Source organism: Eptesicus fuscus, chromosome 9, assembly GCF_027574615.1.
Source record: "Eptesicus fuscus isolate TK198812 chromosome 9, DD_ASM_mEF_20220401, whole genome shotgun sequence".
In the NCBI taxonomy this organism is placed as follows: domain Eukaryota; kingdom Metazoa; phylum Chordata; class Mammalia; order Chiroptera; family Vespertilionidae; genus Eptesicus; species Eptesicus fuscus.
In genome coordinates this window covers 88,865,191-88,876,880 of record NC_072481.1, presented here as the reverse complement: position 1 = coordinate 88,876,880, position 11,690 = coordinate 88,865,191, and the positions used below count along the sequence as shown (strand labels likewise).

The 11,690-nt window shown below is 44.7% G+C and overlaps 1 protein-coding gene across 1 annotated transcript; it reads right to left on the bottom strand.

Annotated features, from left to right (window-relative positions):
• Positions 1-5,574: 5,574 nt before the first annotated feature.
• LOC103298128 (60S ribosomal protein L39-like) lies at positions 5,575-5,811 on the bottom strand. The gene has a single exon (XM_028130145.2). It carries the CDS (start codon positions 5,805-5,807, stop codon positions 5,598-5,600), a length of 210 nt encoding a protein of 69 aa, XP_027985946.2. The 5' UTR covers positions 5,808-5,811; the 3' UTR covers positions 5,575-5,597.
• Between the last annotated feature and the right edge of the window lie 5,879 nt (positions 5,812-11,690).

Here is an 11,690-nt window from a genome sequence, read left to right as displayed (position 1 = left end):
ATAATAAATCATAGTAGTTTTAGCCACCAATTGGAGAGAACTGGTCCACAGCAATAGAAAACTTGAAAGAATAGTAAGTGGGAGAGGCAAAGAGCAGTCAAAAACCATGTGCAGCACTCTTTGCTGGAACTTTACATATCTTCCAGGAAACACTGCTGTTTATGTCTTTTTGCCACAATCAGCTGCAAGGGAGGTTGGGGAGTGTGGTCTTTATTTGGGTGGCCCAGTGGTCAGCTACCAACAGGAGCATCAGTAACTAAGGGGGAACTGGTGTCAGAGTGAACAGCGAGCACTCTGAGAGGGAGGGGAGATTAGGAAACAGCAAATGCAGAGCACTTCCCAAGAATATCACAGATCTTCACAAGTTAGGAAAGTAACTGTAACATTCTTTGTCCTTTTAGACTTAAATTCTCCCCAGCTCAACATAAGAGCAGCAAATGAGCACATCTTCCAAAATATGCTACACCTCTGAGACATAAAAGGAACTCAGATTTCCCAGCCCAAGGAAGAGAGGGTGGGAGGAAGATATAATTGAAGTATAAAGATTAATGTCATGAGGATGGGACCAGCTATCCTCAGTCCATGACAGAAAGCAAATAGGCACTTAAGTTACACCTAAGGAAACATTTCTTGTGCTCTAGGCCATTAGACCCTGAAGTGGGTCAACAGTGATATTATGGGAATCATCCTCTTACTTTTTAAAATTCAGATGAATTCTCCACTGTCTGTGAGACTTTGAAATTCACTTCACCAGATGCATGAGGGAGTGAACTGAAGAATTCTAGAGGTCTCTTCATGTCTTTTTATGACATTTGTTGTGTGTTTGCGCAGGTCTACCATATGTACAGCACAATCCTGGGCTCTCTGGGAATATTAAAAAAGAATACACAACTGCACTCAGAATGCTTACAATCTCCTTAGAAAAGCAGTTTCTCTGGCCTCTCAGTATACAATTCGGAGGAACTTTCTCAGAGTGGCTGGGAGGAGCTGTCCCGAGTTCTCCACATGCATTGCCAGGACAGGATGGATGACGTTCTCTCTCTGCCCTCCGCACAGTCCTTCTTTCCTCTGATAACCTGGAAGGTCTCCTAACTTACCGACCACCCTCTAGCTTTGGTGTACACAAAGACTTTCAGGGGGTACAGCTTGGATAGCCTTAAGAGAATCAACTTCTAGATTTTCATTCTCCATGTACGCTCTTTCCTAAAGAGGTTGGACTGAGGGCATGCTGAAGGTTGCTGCAGTAGCCTTTCTCCCACTTTAGAAAAGAAAGGCGTACTCCACCTACGTCTCACCATGGTTCATTGTCCTGTGGTGGGAAAACTCCAGGCCAGCCAAGAAAAGGGAAGCTTCCTATGATGAGTAATAAAAGGTCCTGTCAACTCACAGGGCTTTCGGGATTCCCCTGGTTTCTACATTTGCTCGTTATAGGAAAGCCCATTATTCACACTGTGTATTTGGTCGGTGTTGGCATATCTGAATTCAGTTAGATGGTACAGTGAGGAAATGGGAATAAATATAGCTTTTCATTAAAAAAAATCACCATATCCTCTTTTTCACCTCTGTCAAAGAAAGAGGGAGAATGACATGGAAGGGGATGGGGAGAAAGAGAAAAATCACTGTGCTTGAGGTTAGTCCAATGAGAGCAAAACAAGGAGAATGTCTGTAAAAGTTATTTAATGTTAAAAATAATTTTCCTCACATTTTTAAATATAAGAAATTCTTTGCAGTTATTTTTAAAGTTCATCAATAGAAGGTGTCATTAGTTGAGAAGAAAAGTATATTCAAATGGCTAAAGCCATATAGCTATAGGAGTTTTATAGTTTTGATCATGCTGGTAATTTTAACTGTAAATGAAATGCTTTAAACAATTTCTAAACATTTCAAGATACAATAGGTAAAGACCTGAGAACAAAGTTTCATGTAGTTTCAGGTTCGGTGTGTTGTTTAATAAAATAGTTTATAATGTATTTTTTATCAATTTTATTATGATTAAGGGCAGCATTAACCTAATACCAAAAAAAAAAAAAGACATTACAAGAAAACTGGAGACCAATATCTCTCATGAACATAGATGCAAAAATCCTCAACAAAATATTAGCAAATCAAATCCAGTGATGTACAAAAAGAATTATACTCCCAGGTATGCAAGGCTGGTCCAACATTCCAAAATCAATTCATGTAATCATCATCAGAGTAAAAAAGAAAAATCACAAGGTCATATCAATAGATACAGAATACACATTTGACAAAAATCCAATCATGATAAAAACTTTCAGTAAACTAGGAATAGAGAACTTCTTCAACTTGATAAGTAATATCTACAAAAAAAACCTACAGGTAACATCATACCTAATGGTGAGAAACTTGAAGCTTTTCCTCTAAGATCAGGTACAAAGGAAGGATGTCCCCTCTCACCACTCCTTTTCAACATCATACTAGAAATCCTCGCTAATTCAACAAGGCAAGAAAATGAAATAAAAAGTGTCCAGATTGGGAATGAAGAAATAAAATGTGTCTAAAAATCCATAAGAATTAACAAAAAACACCAACAACACAAACAAAAATCTCCTCACAAATAAGTAATTATAGCAAGGTTGCAGGATACAGAGTTAATATACAAAAGTCCTATATGACATTAATGAACAAGTGGGATTTGAAATTAAAACAACACAAATGTTGCTAACATTAATATTAGCAACCCCAAAACTGAAATATTTGTATAAATCTAACAAAATAGTTCCCTGACTTTGAAGCTCCTTACCCACATCAAGAAATGAGTCTATTTCCCTAAACCCTGAGTCTGGGCTGGCCTTCTAACTCGCTTTGTCCAATGGTACGTGACAGAAGTGACGATGAGTTAGTCTTAAAACTGCGCACAAGAGACTTTGCTTGGTCACACCCACCCTTGTGGGACCCTGCCCATGAAGAAGCCCTGGCTAGCCCACTGGAGAGTGAGAAACCCCGTGCAGCAGACACAATGCATCCTAGCTAACCAAATGACTGGCTACAGACAGGTGAGCCAGCATACCCTAATCAGCTGAGCCCTTCTAGAATTAAAGAACCAATCAGCCAACCGCAGACTCAATCCAGAATGGGGGGCGGGGGGACTTTTTAAAACATTTAACAACTTGTCACAGGAAATAAAACAAAAATAACATTGCAATTTATACACACAGATTTGATAGAGATAATTATGAGACCAATAAAAACTTTCAAGCATAAATATATATTACATTAGTCTCTGGCCAATGTGGCTCAGTTGGTTGAGCATTGTACCCTGCACCAAGATATTGCTGGTTTGATTCCCAGTCAGGACACATGCCCAGTTGTAGATTTGTTCCCTGGTCAGGGTGCATGCAGGAGGCAACTAATCGATATTTCTCTCTCACATTTCTCTCTCTCTCATTCTCTCTCTCTCTCTCTTTTCCCTTCCTCTCTCTAAAAATATCAATAGAAATATTTAAAAATATATAAGACAAAAATCTGTGGAGAAATGGAATAGAAATAGGAACTCAAGGGAAAAAAGGGAAGATGAAAAATGTCTGAATGCTAAGAACTGTTCGTGTAATTTCAAATAACAAGTATCAAATCATTAGAGCATTTAAATTTTATTGGGCCCATATTTTAAAAGTCATATTTTTAAATGTCAACATTTTACAATATGCCAAAAGTTACATACTTGACAACTATTTAAATTTATGAAAAAAATTTTATATGTTGAATTATAAATGTTGGGGGAGGTTGTCAAAATTCCTTTAGGAGATATGCAAGCTAAAATTCTTGAAAACTACTATTCTAGAAAACCCACTCACCTGATTAGGGTAGGCTGGCTCACCTGTCTGTAGCCTTATTTAATAGGTGAAATATGACATATCTATGGTGTATTCGTGTAGGTCTCTGTGTGTATGTGTAAGTATAAGCTTATATACATTCTTATGTATGGATGCATGTAGATTTACATTGGTGTGTAATTTTATTCAGAGCTATGTATTTTAAGTTAAATGTATAATTTCTCTTTGGCCAGCCAACCATACCTTTCTGTTTTCTTGAAGAGAGATGGAATGATGCCTGGTCCAGGAAACTGAGGAAATGGGAGAGCATAAGACCCCAGCTGAGAAACAAAACAGGTGACAGAAAGGAAGGGCGTTTTTCCGTCAGAAGATGCTGGCTGGATGCCTATGAGAGAGATCTCAGATAGTCGTAGCGTCAGGCAACCCATGGCAGCCGTGATGGTGATGAGCAAGACTGACAGAGTCCCCTACTCTTAAGGAATTTACATTCCAGTCGGTGTTCAGAAATCAGAAACAGAGACACACAAACAGTTCTAGAAGCCTGGCCAGAGGGACCCTGGATTAAAGTTAGGGAGGACTTGTTCTCGGATGTTACTGTTACCTATTTAATGCCTCTGAACCCTGTACATACCATTCTTCCTGCTGAAAAATGTTCCTCTTTTTATTATTATTATTATTATTATTATTAATTATTATTATTATTACATTTCATTTATTGGAATAGATAATATATTTACATCGATTTAAAGTCAAAATGATAATGATTGGGAAGGCCTGCTCCCACCCTGACGGGTCTTCTCCTTTGCCACTCCCCACTCCACAGCCTACTGAAGATGACCGTTTTTATAGTTTCTGTTTATCTTTCCTGCAAATGCAAGTAAATATGAACATATACACTATCTCCCTGACCCATCTTCTTACACATAACACAGCCAACTATATATACTCACTGCTCCTTGCTCTTTGTTTGTTTGTTTTTGTTTGTTTAACAATACATTCCCGAAAGCTTGTCCTATCAGTGAGCAGACTTCATCCCCTTTCTCTCTCCAGCTGTATAGCATTCCACCTTGGCACGTCCCTGGATTATCCAGCCCTCTATAGATAGACACGCGGATTCCAAACCTCTGTCACCACAAGAGATGCTGCCATGGATAACTATATGTATATCTTTGCATACATGTGCAAGCGCCTCTGGGGATTAAATTCCCAGAAGTGCTGCCCCGCCTTTTCTTCCTGGAAAACTCTTACTCACCTTCTGACACCCACGGCCTGTCTATCTATAGAGGGCTGGATACAATCTAAAAATTAATAACCAGAACCAGATTGAGAACACACAGCAAATCCCAACGACCCACTTTTTATATGCAACTCACTCTGTAATCTCATTCCTCAAAGCAGATTAAGAAAAGTCTTGAGTAGGTGTGCATAAACTACATTTTGACTGTTCTGATGCTGATTTCATTTTTCTTTAGGGAATTAATGGAAGTCACCAAATAAATAAGGGAGAACACAGTTAGTACAACTCTATAGCTGCCTTAGTGTATGGAGAGGCAAAGCACAAGCAAACAAACATGTGGACTAAGCACTGTTCCATGTTCTTAAGTTTATTCTCTCCTTTAAACCTCTCCAAAAATAAATGAAAGTTACCCAGTTGTTATTATTTTTTTTATTTAATTTTTTAAAGGTCTTGCACACTTATTACTGAACCAACCTACTACCGCAGGAAAAAAATCAACAGAGCAAAATCATGAGTCCAATAATTTTCCAATTAAAATGCCCCAACTGTCCAGACAGTTGACCTTTTCAATCATTTAAAGGTGCAGGCAACCTGGATACAGCATAAATCTCATGTGTGATTCCGCATAGACCCAGTTTGGTTCTCCAATGTCTCCTCTTCAAGTTGTACCTGATTTCATTACCAGTTTTCATCCGAATCCATTGGGGAATGGGCCGATTCTGCTTTTGTTTCTTGGCCAGGAACCTCTTGATCCTGAAAGTCTTGTGGAAAGACATGGCGAAGGAGCAGCAAACGCACTCATCTCGATGGCGGAGCCAGTTGTTATTATTATTATAAGTTTGGAAACTGAGGCGCAGAGGGGTTAAGAAACTTGTCCAAGGGCACACAGCCAGCAAGTAGTAGAATTGGAATTTGAAGCAAAGCAATACAACTGGAGACTCCATGTCCTTCATTTCAGTGCTGTTCTTTTATGTGGCATGCATGTGTGTATTTTCCATGGCATATTAGTTATGAATGTGCTCATCTTTTTTCAGAAAACCTCAAATAACTATGGCTTGTTACAAATACAAGCTTATATTTCTCTAACATAAATGAAGAATAATGGTAAGCAATCTAGTATTATATTAATGTCCACAACAATCATCAGGAACCCAGACTCCTTTTCAACATAGAGCTTCTACCTCATAGCCCAAAATGGCTACTGAGCTCCAGCCACCACATCCACATTCCTGCCTAGAGCAAGGAGGAAGGGGAAGTAAGGGTATATCCCCTATCTTTACTACTACTTTCCAGAAGTTGAACATGATACTTGCACTTTTAGTTCATTGGTCACAATTTTACTCCCTAGCCACACCTAGTTCCAAGGAAGGTTGGGGAAAATAGACCTTGTATAAAAGCATGCTAAAAATATTGAGTTGTTTTTTTACTAAGGAAGAAGTGAAAAATGGATACTAAGGAATAACTAGCAGATCCTACCACACTCAGTAACAGAGAAGCATAAATGCATGACATCCCAAGGAGAAAAGGGATTTTAAATTTTTCTAGTAAAGTGCTGATCTAATGCTTAAGCATTTATGCCCATTGGTTTCCCCCCTCCCCACTTCATAAAAAGAGGCCTGAAGCAGTCCCACCTCATGTTTAGTCAATGTTTCTATCAGTTGAACTAACATTCACTTGGCCCTATTTTAACCTATTAAAGCCATTCAGAATAATTCTCAAATCTAAGCCCTCCTGCCCTAATAATTCAGATATTTGAATCCCCACCCCCAGACAATCACTCACTGTGCTCACAAATATACCTCTTCTTTCATACTCTCAGTGTGCTCACAGCACTCTTCAGGTGTCTTACCCAGAACTGGACATGAAGTCCTGGGAGTGGCCTTGCACAGTCAGGGGAGGATTACAACTCTCAGATAATAGGTGTCCACTTACATACTTCTAGAAGGGCTTCTCAGATTGCTTTAGGATTTTTAACAATTGCTCCGCACTTTTAACTCAGATAGTCTTTACCATCTACTAAAGCTACATATCCCCAATTCAATTTTTTTTTTTTTTTTGCAGTTGATTTTCTGGCTTTGACATAGAACCATAAAAGGCTTTCTATTTTACCTTCTCCTATGTATAGGGCCTCTTGGCTTGAACTTACAAAAACCCTGAGTCTATCAATCAACAAATCATCTATCACTCCTACCTCCATCGGCAATTTTGGCAACAACTCTCTCTGTACCTTCATTTATGCCACTGAGCAGATCATTGCACAGAGCAAGGCCAAGGCCAATGCAGTGTGCTACACTCCTGAAATCCTCCCTCCAGGTGACATTGATCCATTAAGCAGCCCTTTCTGTGGCAACAAGGAAAACTGGTTTAGATGTGTGTTGCTGCCATAGCGACGTCAAAGCAGGCAGCTAAGAGCCCCAGGGACTTGGCTGTTGGCAGCATCTATTGCCAGAGCTTTCCTTCAACAGTGAGAAGGCTTCCCAACCCCTCAGGAGCCAGGACCTGGCTGTTGGGAGATAACCTTCGTTCTCACATTCACTCACTCAATGTTCATGTGTAAAACATATTTTGAGGTTTTCCACGAGCCAGAATGCCATGTCCTATGAATAAAGGTCAACAAGACACATTGCCTGCTCTCAAGCAGTTTGTCTCACGGGGAGTAATGTCACAACCAGTTTGACCCTATTAAAATGCAAGTCAGGTCACACCACTCCTCTGTTCAATACTCTGCAGTGGCTCCCATGCCCCTCAGAGTTAAGGCCTGGGTCCTTCCCACATCCCCCACGGCCCCACATGGTCTACCCTCCCCACATTTCCCCCCTAACATCCTCCTCCCTTCTTCATTCTCTCCCCTCCAGCCACCCTGGCCTCATTTCCAAACACACTAGATGGGTGTGTTCCTGCTATCCCATTGCTGTCTAAAATGCTCTCCCCCCAATACTGACATGGCTCCCTGCCTCTCCTCCTTCAAGCCTTTACTAAAAAATCACCTTCTCAGTGAGGCCTTCCCTGGTCACCCTTTCTAAAATGTCAACCGTCCCAGTATATTTCATTTCCTCCTCCCTGATTTACTTTTCCTCCTTAGCACATCCTGCTCTCTGATATTCTCTATCCTACTTTGTAATCTTGTTTATTTTCTATTTTCCCCACTAGTATGTAAGAGAGCAGCAGGAAGCTTTGGGTTTTTCTTTTTTTACCAAGAGCTCTTAGATTAGTGGCTCACACATAGAGTGGATGAATGAATAGAACAATTTCGAAATAACATGATACATCCCGTCAAGTGAGGATTCTGGGATGCCATGCAAGCACATAGAAAAGGCTCCTCACCCAGTCTTGGAAGTGAAGAGGCTCTCCTGAGAACTGGAGAATGAGTCACAGCAGGCCACGTAAGGAGCCAAGAGAAGGTCCTTCCACGTGGTTGAATGTGGCCCAGTGGCCAAAGGACTGCAGCCAGAGGAAGAACCCAGCAAACCATAAGGTGGTTAGAACCCACCCAGAGAGCACGGGGAGTCAGGGGAGCACCACAGTCAGACTTTTACTTTAGAAAAGCCAGGGTGTGGGCATGGAGGGGAGTCCAACTGGAGGTTGTGGTTGGTAAAACGGTTCAATAACCCATTGAAAGAGGACAAGGGCAGGAGCTAGCAAATGTTTTCCGTAAAGGGCCAGATAGTAAATATCAGGGCACGTTTAACTCTGCCATCGCAGCAGGAAGCAGTCAGAGGGAGTATGCAAATGAAGGAACAGGGCTATTTTCCCTGGAATGTGCTGAGAGAATGCTTAAGAGGTAGAGCCCACATAACAGGCGAGGAATCCGCTTTGACAAAGGAAGAGGAGGGGAAGGGGGACCCCAGTGGGCACTAGGGCACCTGGGGACCAGAAGCAACCAGCGCCTACACCCCAGCGTGGATGGAGGCTGGCCTAGGAGAATATGTGTCCATGTTTCCAGTTTGAAACATCCCAGAAATCAGTGCAAAGCTGTGCACTGGTCCAGGGAAGGGCAGCTGAAACTGTGAGAGAGGAAAGGTCTCCCTGAATGGATCTGGGCCTGCTTGAGTGTAGGGAGTCCTCCCATTGATGCCCCAGAGAAACTGAGTGGCACTCTTCGACCTTTCTCTCCCTCCCAGCCTCCCCATCCCCACGCAGGCTCCTCCCCCACCTCCTTGGCCAGGTTCCCCCAGCGATTCCCAGTCTTCCCTTTCCCCTGAATCCTCTGGAAGACAGATGATGCTGGGAGAAGGTGGCTCAGCGAGCCTCGCTGAGGATCAGAAAATAACAGGGCACCTGCATTTGGGGGGGGGGGGGTTTGCAGTTGCCAGAGAACAGGCTGACCCTGGAGGTGCGCTGTGTAAGAGGGAGAAATAGGGTACAGATCTTAGGTCTTCCGGGAGATGAAGAGATGCCAAATTCTCTGACAGCTGTGCATACGACAAAGGGGTGAAAAGTGATAAAGTACAGTAAGACAATAAGCCAAGTGAGCGAGCCAGTGGGCTCCGTGGCTGGCTCATTCCACAGCGCGGGCTCCCTGCCCAGGCAGGCGGATGGGGCAGGAGGGTCTGCTCCGTGAGCGCATTCCCAGCAGTGGCTCCTTTTCAACAGTTTTAAAGGTCATATGCTGACATGACAGTTGCTGGAACTGTGGTGAAAACGCTCGCAGGAAGCATTGTGCAAGCGACTCTAGAGACCCACAGTCCCCACAGACCGAGCAGCCTCCACGTGAGCCTTCCCCCGCCTTGCCAAGCTCGGCTGTCAGCCCACCTGGCGGGCTCCCCATGCCGCCCTCAGGTGGGAGCCTGGGCAGAGACGGCCTCAGGTGCTCTGTGAGCTGAGTGCCCGGCACAGCCGCCGCCTGGGAACTTCTGGGAGCAGGTACCAGGACAGTGTGCAACAGGCTCCTGACTTCTGTCCCACACTCAGCCTGCGATTGCGTGAACGAGCCCGGCCCCAGCTGACCTTCCACTGCTGGCGAAGCGTGGGGAGAGCCTCAGCTCCCTGCAACAGTGTTTGAACATAAATGTGCACCACAGATTTTACTAGAACACACTAACGGAGGGTAAAGCCAGACTCTCTGCTTGTCCTGGATCCATTTTGTGCTGTACAGGGTTCAAAAGGAGCCCAGATTCTGACCGAACAGGCCATTTTTGTGACTGAACAGACCATTTGCCTGAGCCCCATCCTCAGGACAACCCCACCCCGTGGCCCTCTCACCCTCTGAGGCCTCTGCCCACCCTCCCACCAGTCCCCAGGCTTCCTCCTCCATCTCAGGGCTGCCCAGGGGGCAGGCACAGGGCTCCTTTATGGGCACACAAGCTCCCGTCCTGACAGCCAGAGGCCGCCTGTTTCCGCTGCCCTGTCCTACCCTCGGATCTGTGAGGCTCCAGGGGAGCCTGGGAGCAGCTCTAGGCAGGCGGTCTCCTTCCCAACATCTCAGGAAATGTTAGAACTTACATATCCGGCCCTGAACACACACACACACACACACACACACACACACACCCTCTTCTAGTTCTAACCTCAGGCCCCGCTGACTGCGTTAGGAGTGGTTGGTCAAAGCCCAGATGCATTTCCCCCGGGAACTCTTTCTGTAGTCCTGCCGTGCCACGCCACTCCCAGGCGCCATGCACGGCTTAGCACGCAGTGTCTTGGAGGTGGCAGTGCCCTAGCCTGGGGTTTTGTTTGTTTTGCTTGTTCAAACTCTTTGTGCTACCCATTGGTTGTCAGTAACTCACAAGAGCTCTGGTAACAGGAAGGGAACTGTGCCTGGATGTTGAACCCTGGTGGCTGACACCACCTTCCCCTCCTCCATCCCGTGATATCGGTCCCATTCCTGTGGGAGAAGCTTCCAGAACAGGCAAGTATTCTGGTGTTGACCATAGTTGTGGCCTCTGAGAGGCTGCAGCAGCATCTGAATGTCGGGACCTGCACTGGGCGACAGTCTCAGGGTCACCAGGCGCGGTGGAACTCCAGGGCCACCTCGGAGCACTCTCCAGCTCCTCAGTCCCCAGCCCTGCCAGGCTGAGACCCTGCAGATCTAGACCAGGCAGGCCCACCTGCGGCCTCCTGCCGGCGCCCTCCTGCTACTGAGCTGAATAGGGTAGGAGGGCAGAGTGGGTGCAGCCAGACCAGGCGCTGTCTGAAGATGTGCAGGGCAAGATGTCAGACCTGGGCTTCCCGTGGCTTCCAATGGGGCAGATGCTTCACAGCCAGTCACTCATGTCCAGATGCAGTTTGAGCCAAAAAGACCTTGATACCTCCGAGGCTTCATAGTCGAACCTCAACCCCATGTGGGGTCCTCAACAAGCCTCATCCACAAAGCCAGACCACCTCTATTGAATCAGTTATGTGACCACGTGCACATCATTGACCTCTCTCCTCCATTTCTAGAACAGTCAAGAGGACGCTGCGAGCCCACACCTGGATGTTTGCTGCAGGCACATAGGACAGCGGCTGCCGCACGAGAGACACTGGTCAGCATCAGTCCTGGAGATGAGGACTCCTTTGGCCCTAAAGGAGCGAAGACCTCACACACCCAGATCCAGCACCTTCCTTCCTGTCCTCCTTGGAAGAGGACACACCTTCACACAAAAAAGTGAGGGAAAGAAACTCAAAGCTTTTTCTCCTTTTCCATTTGGAACCACTATGGCTCAGTTAGGGCTTAAAAAGGT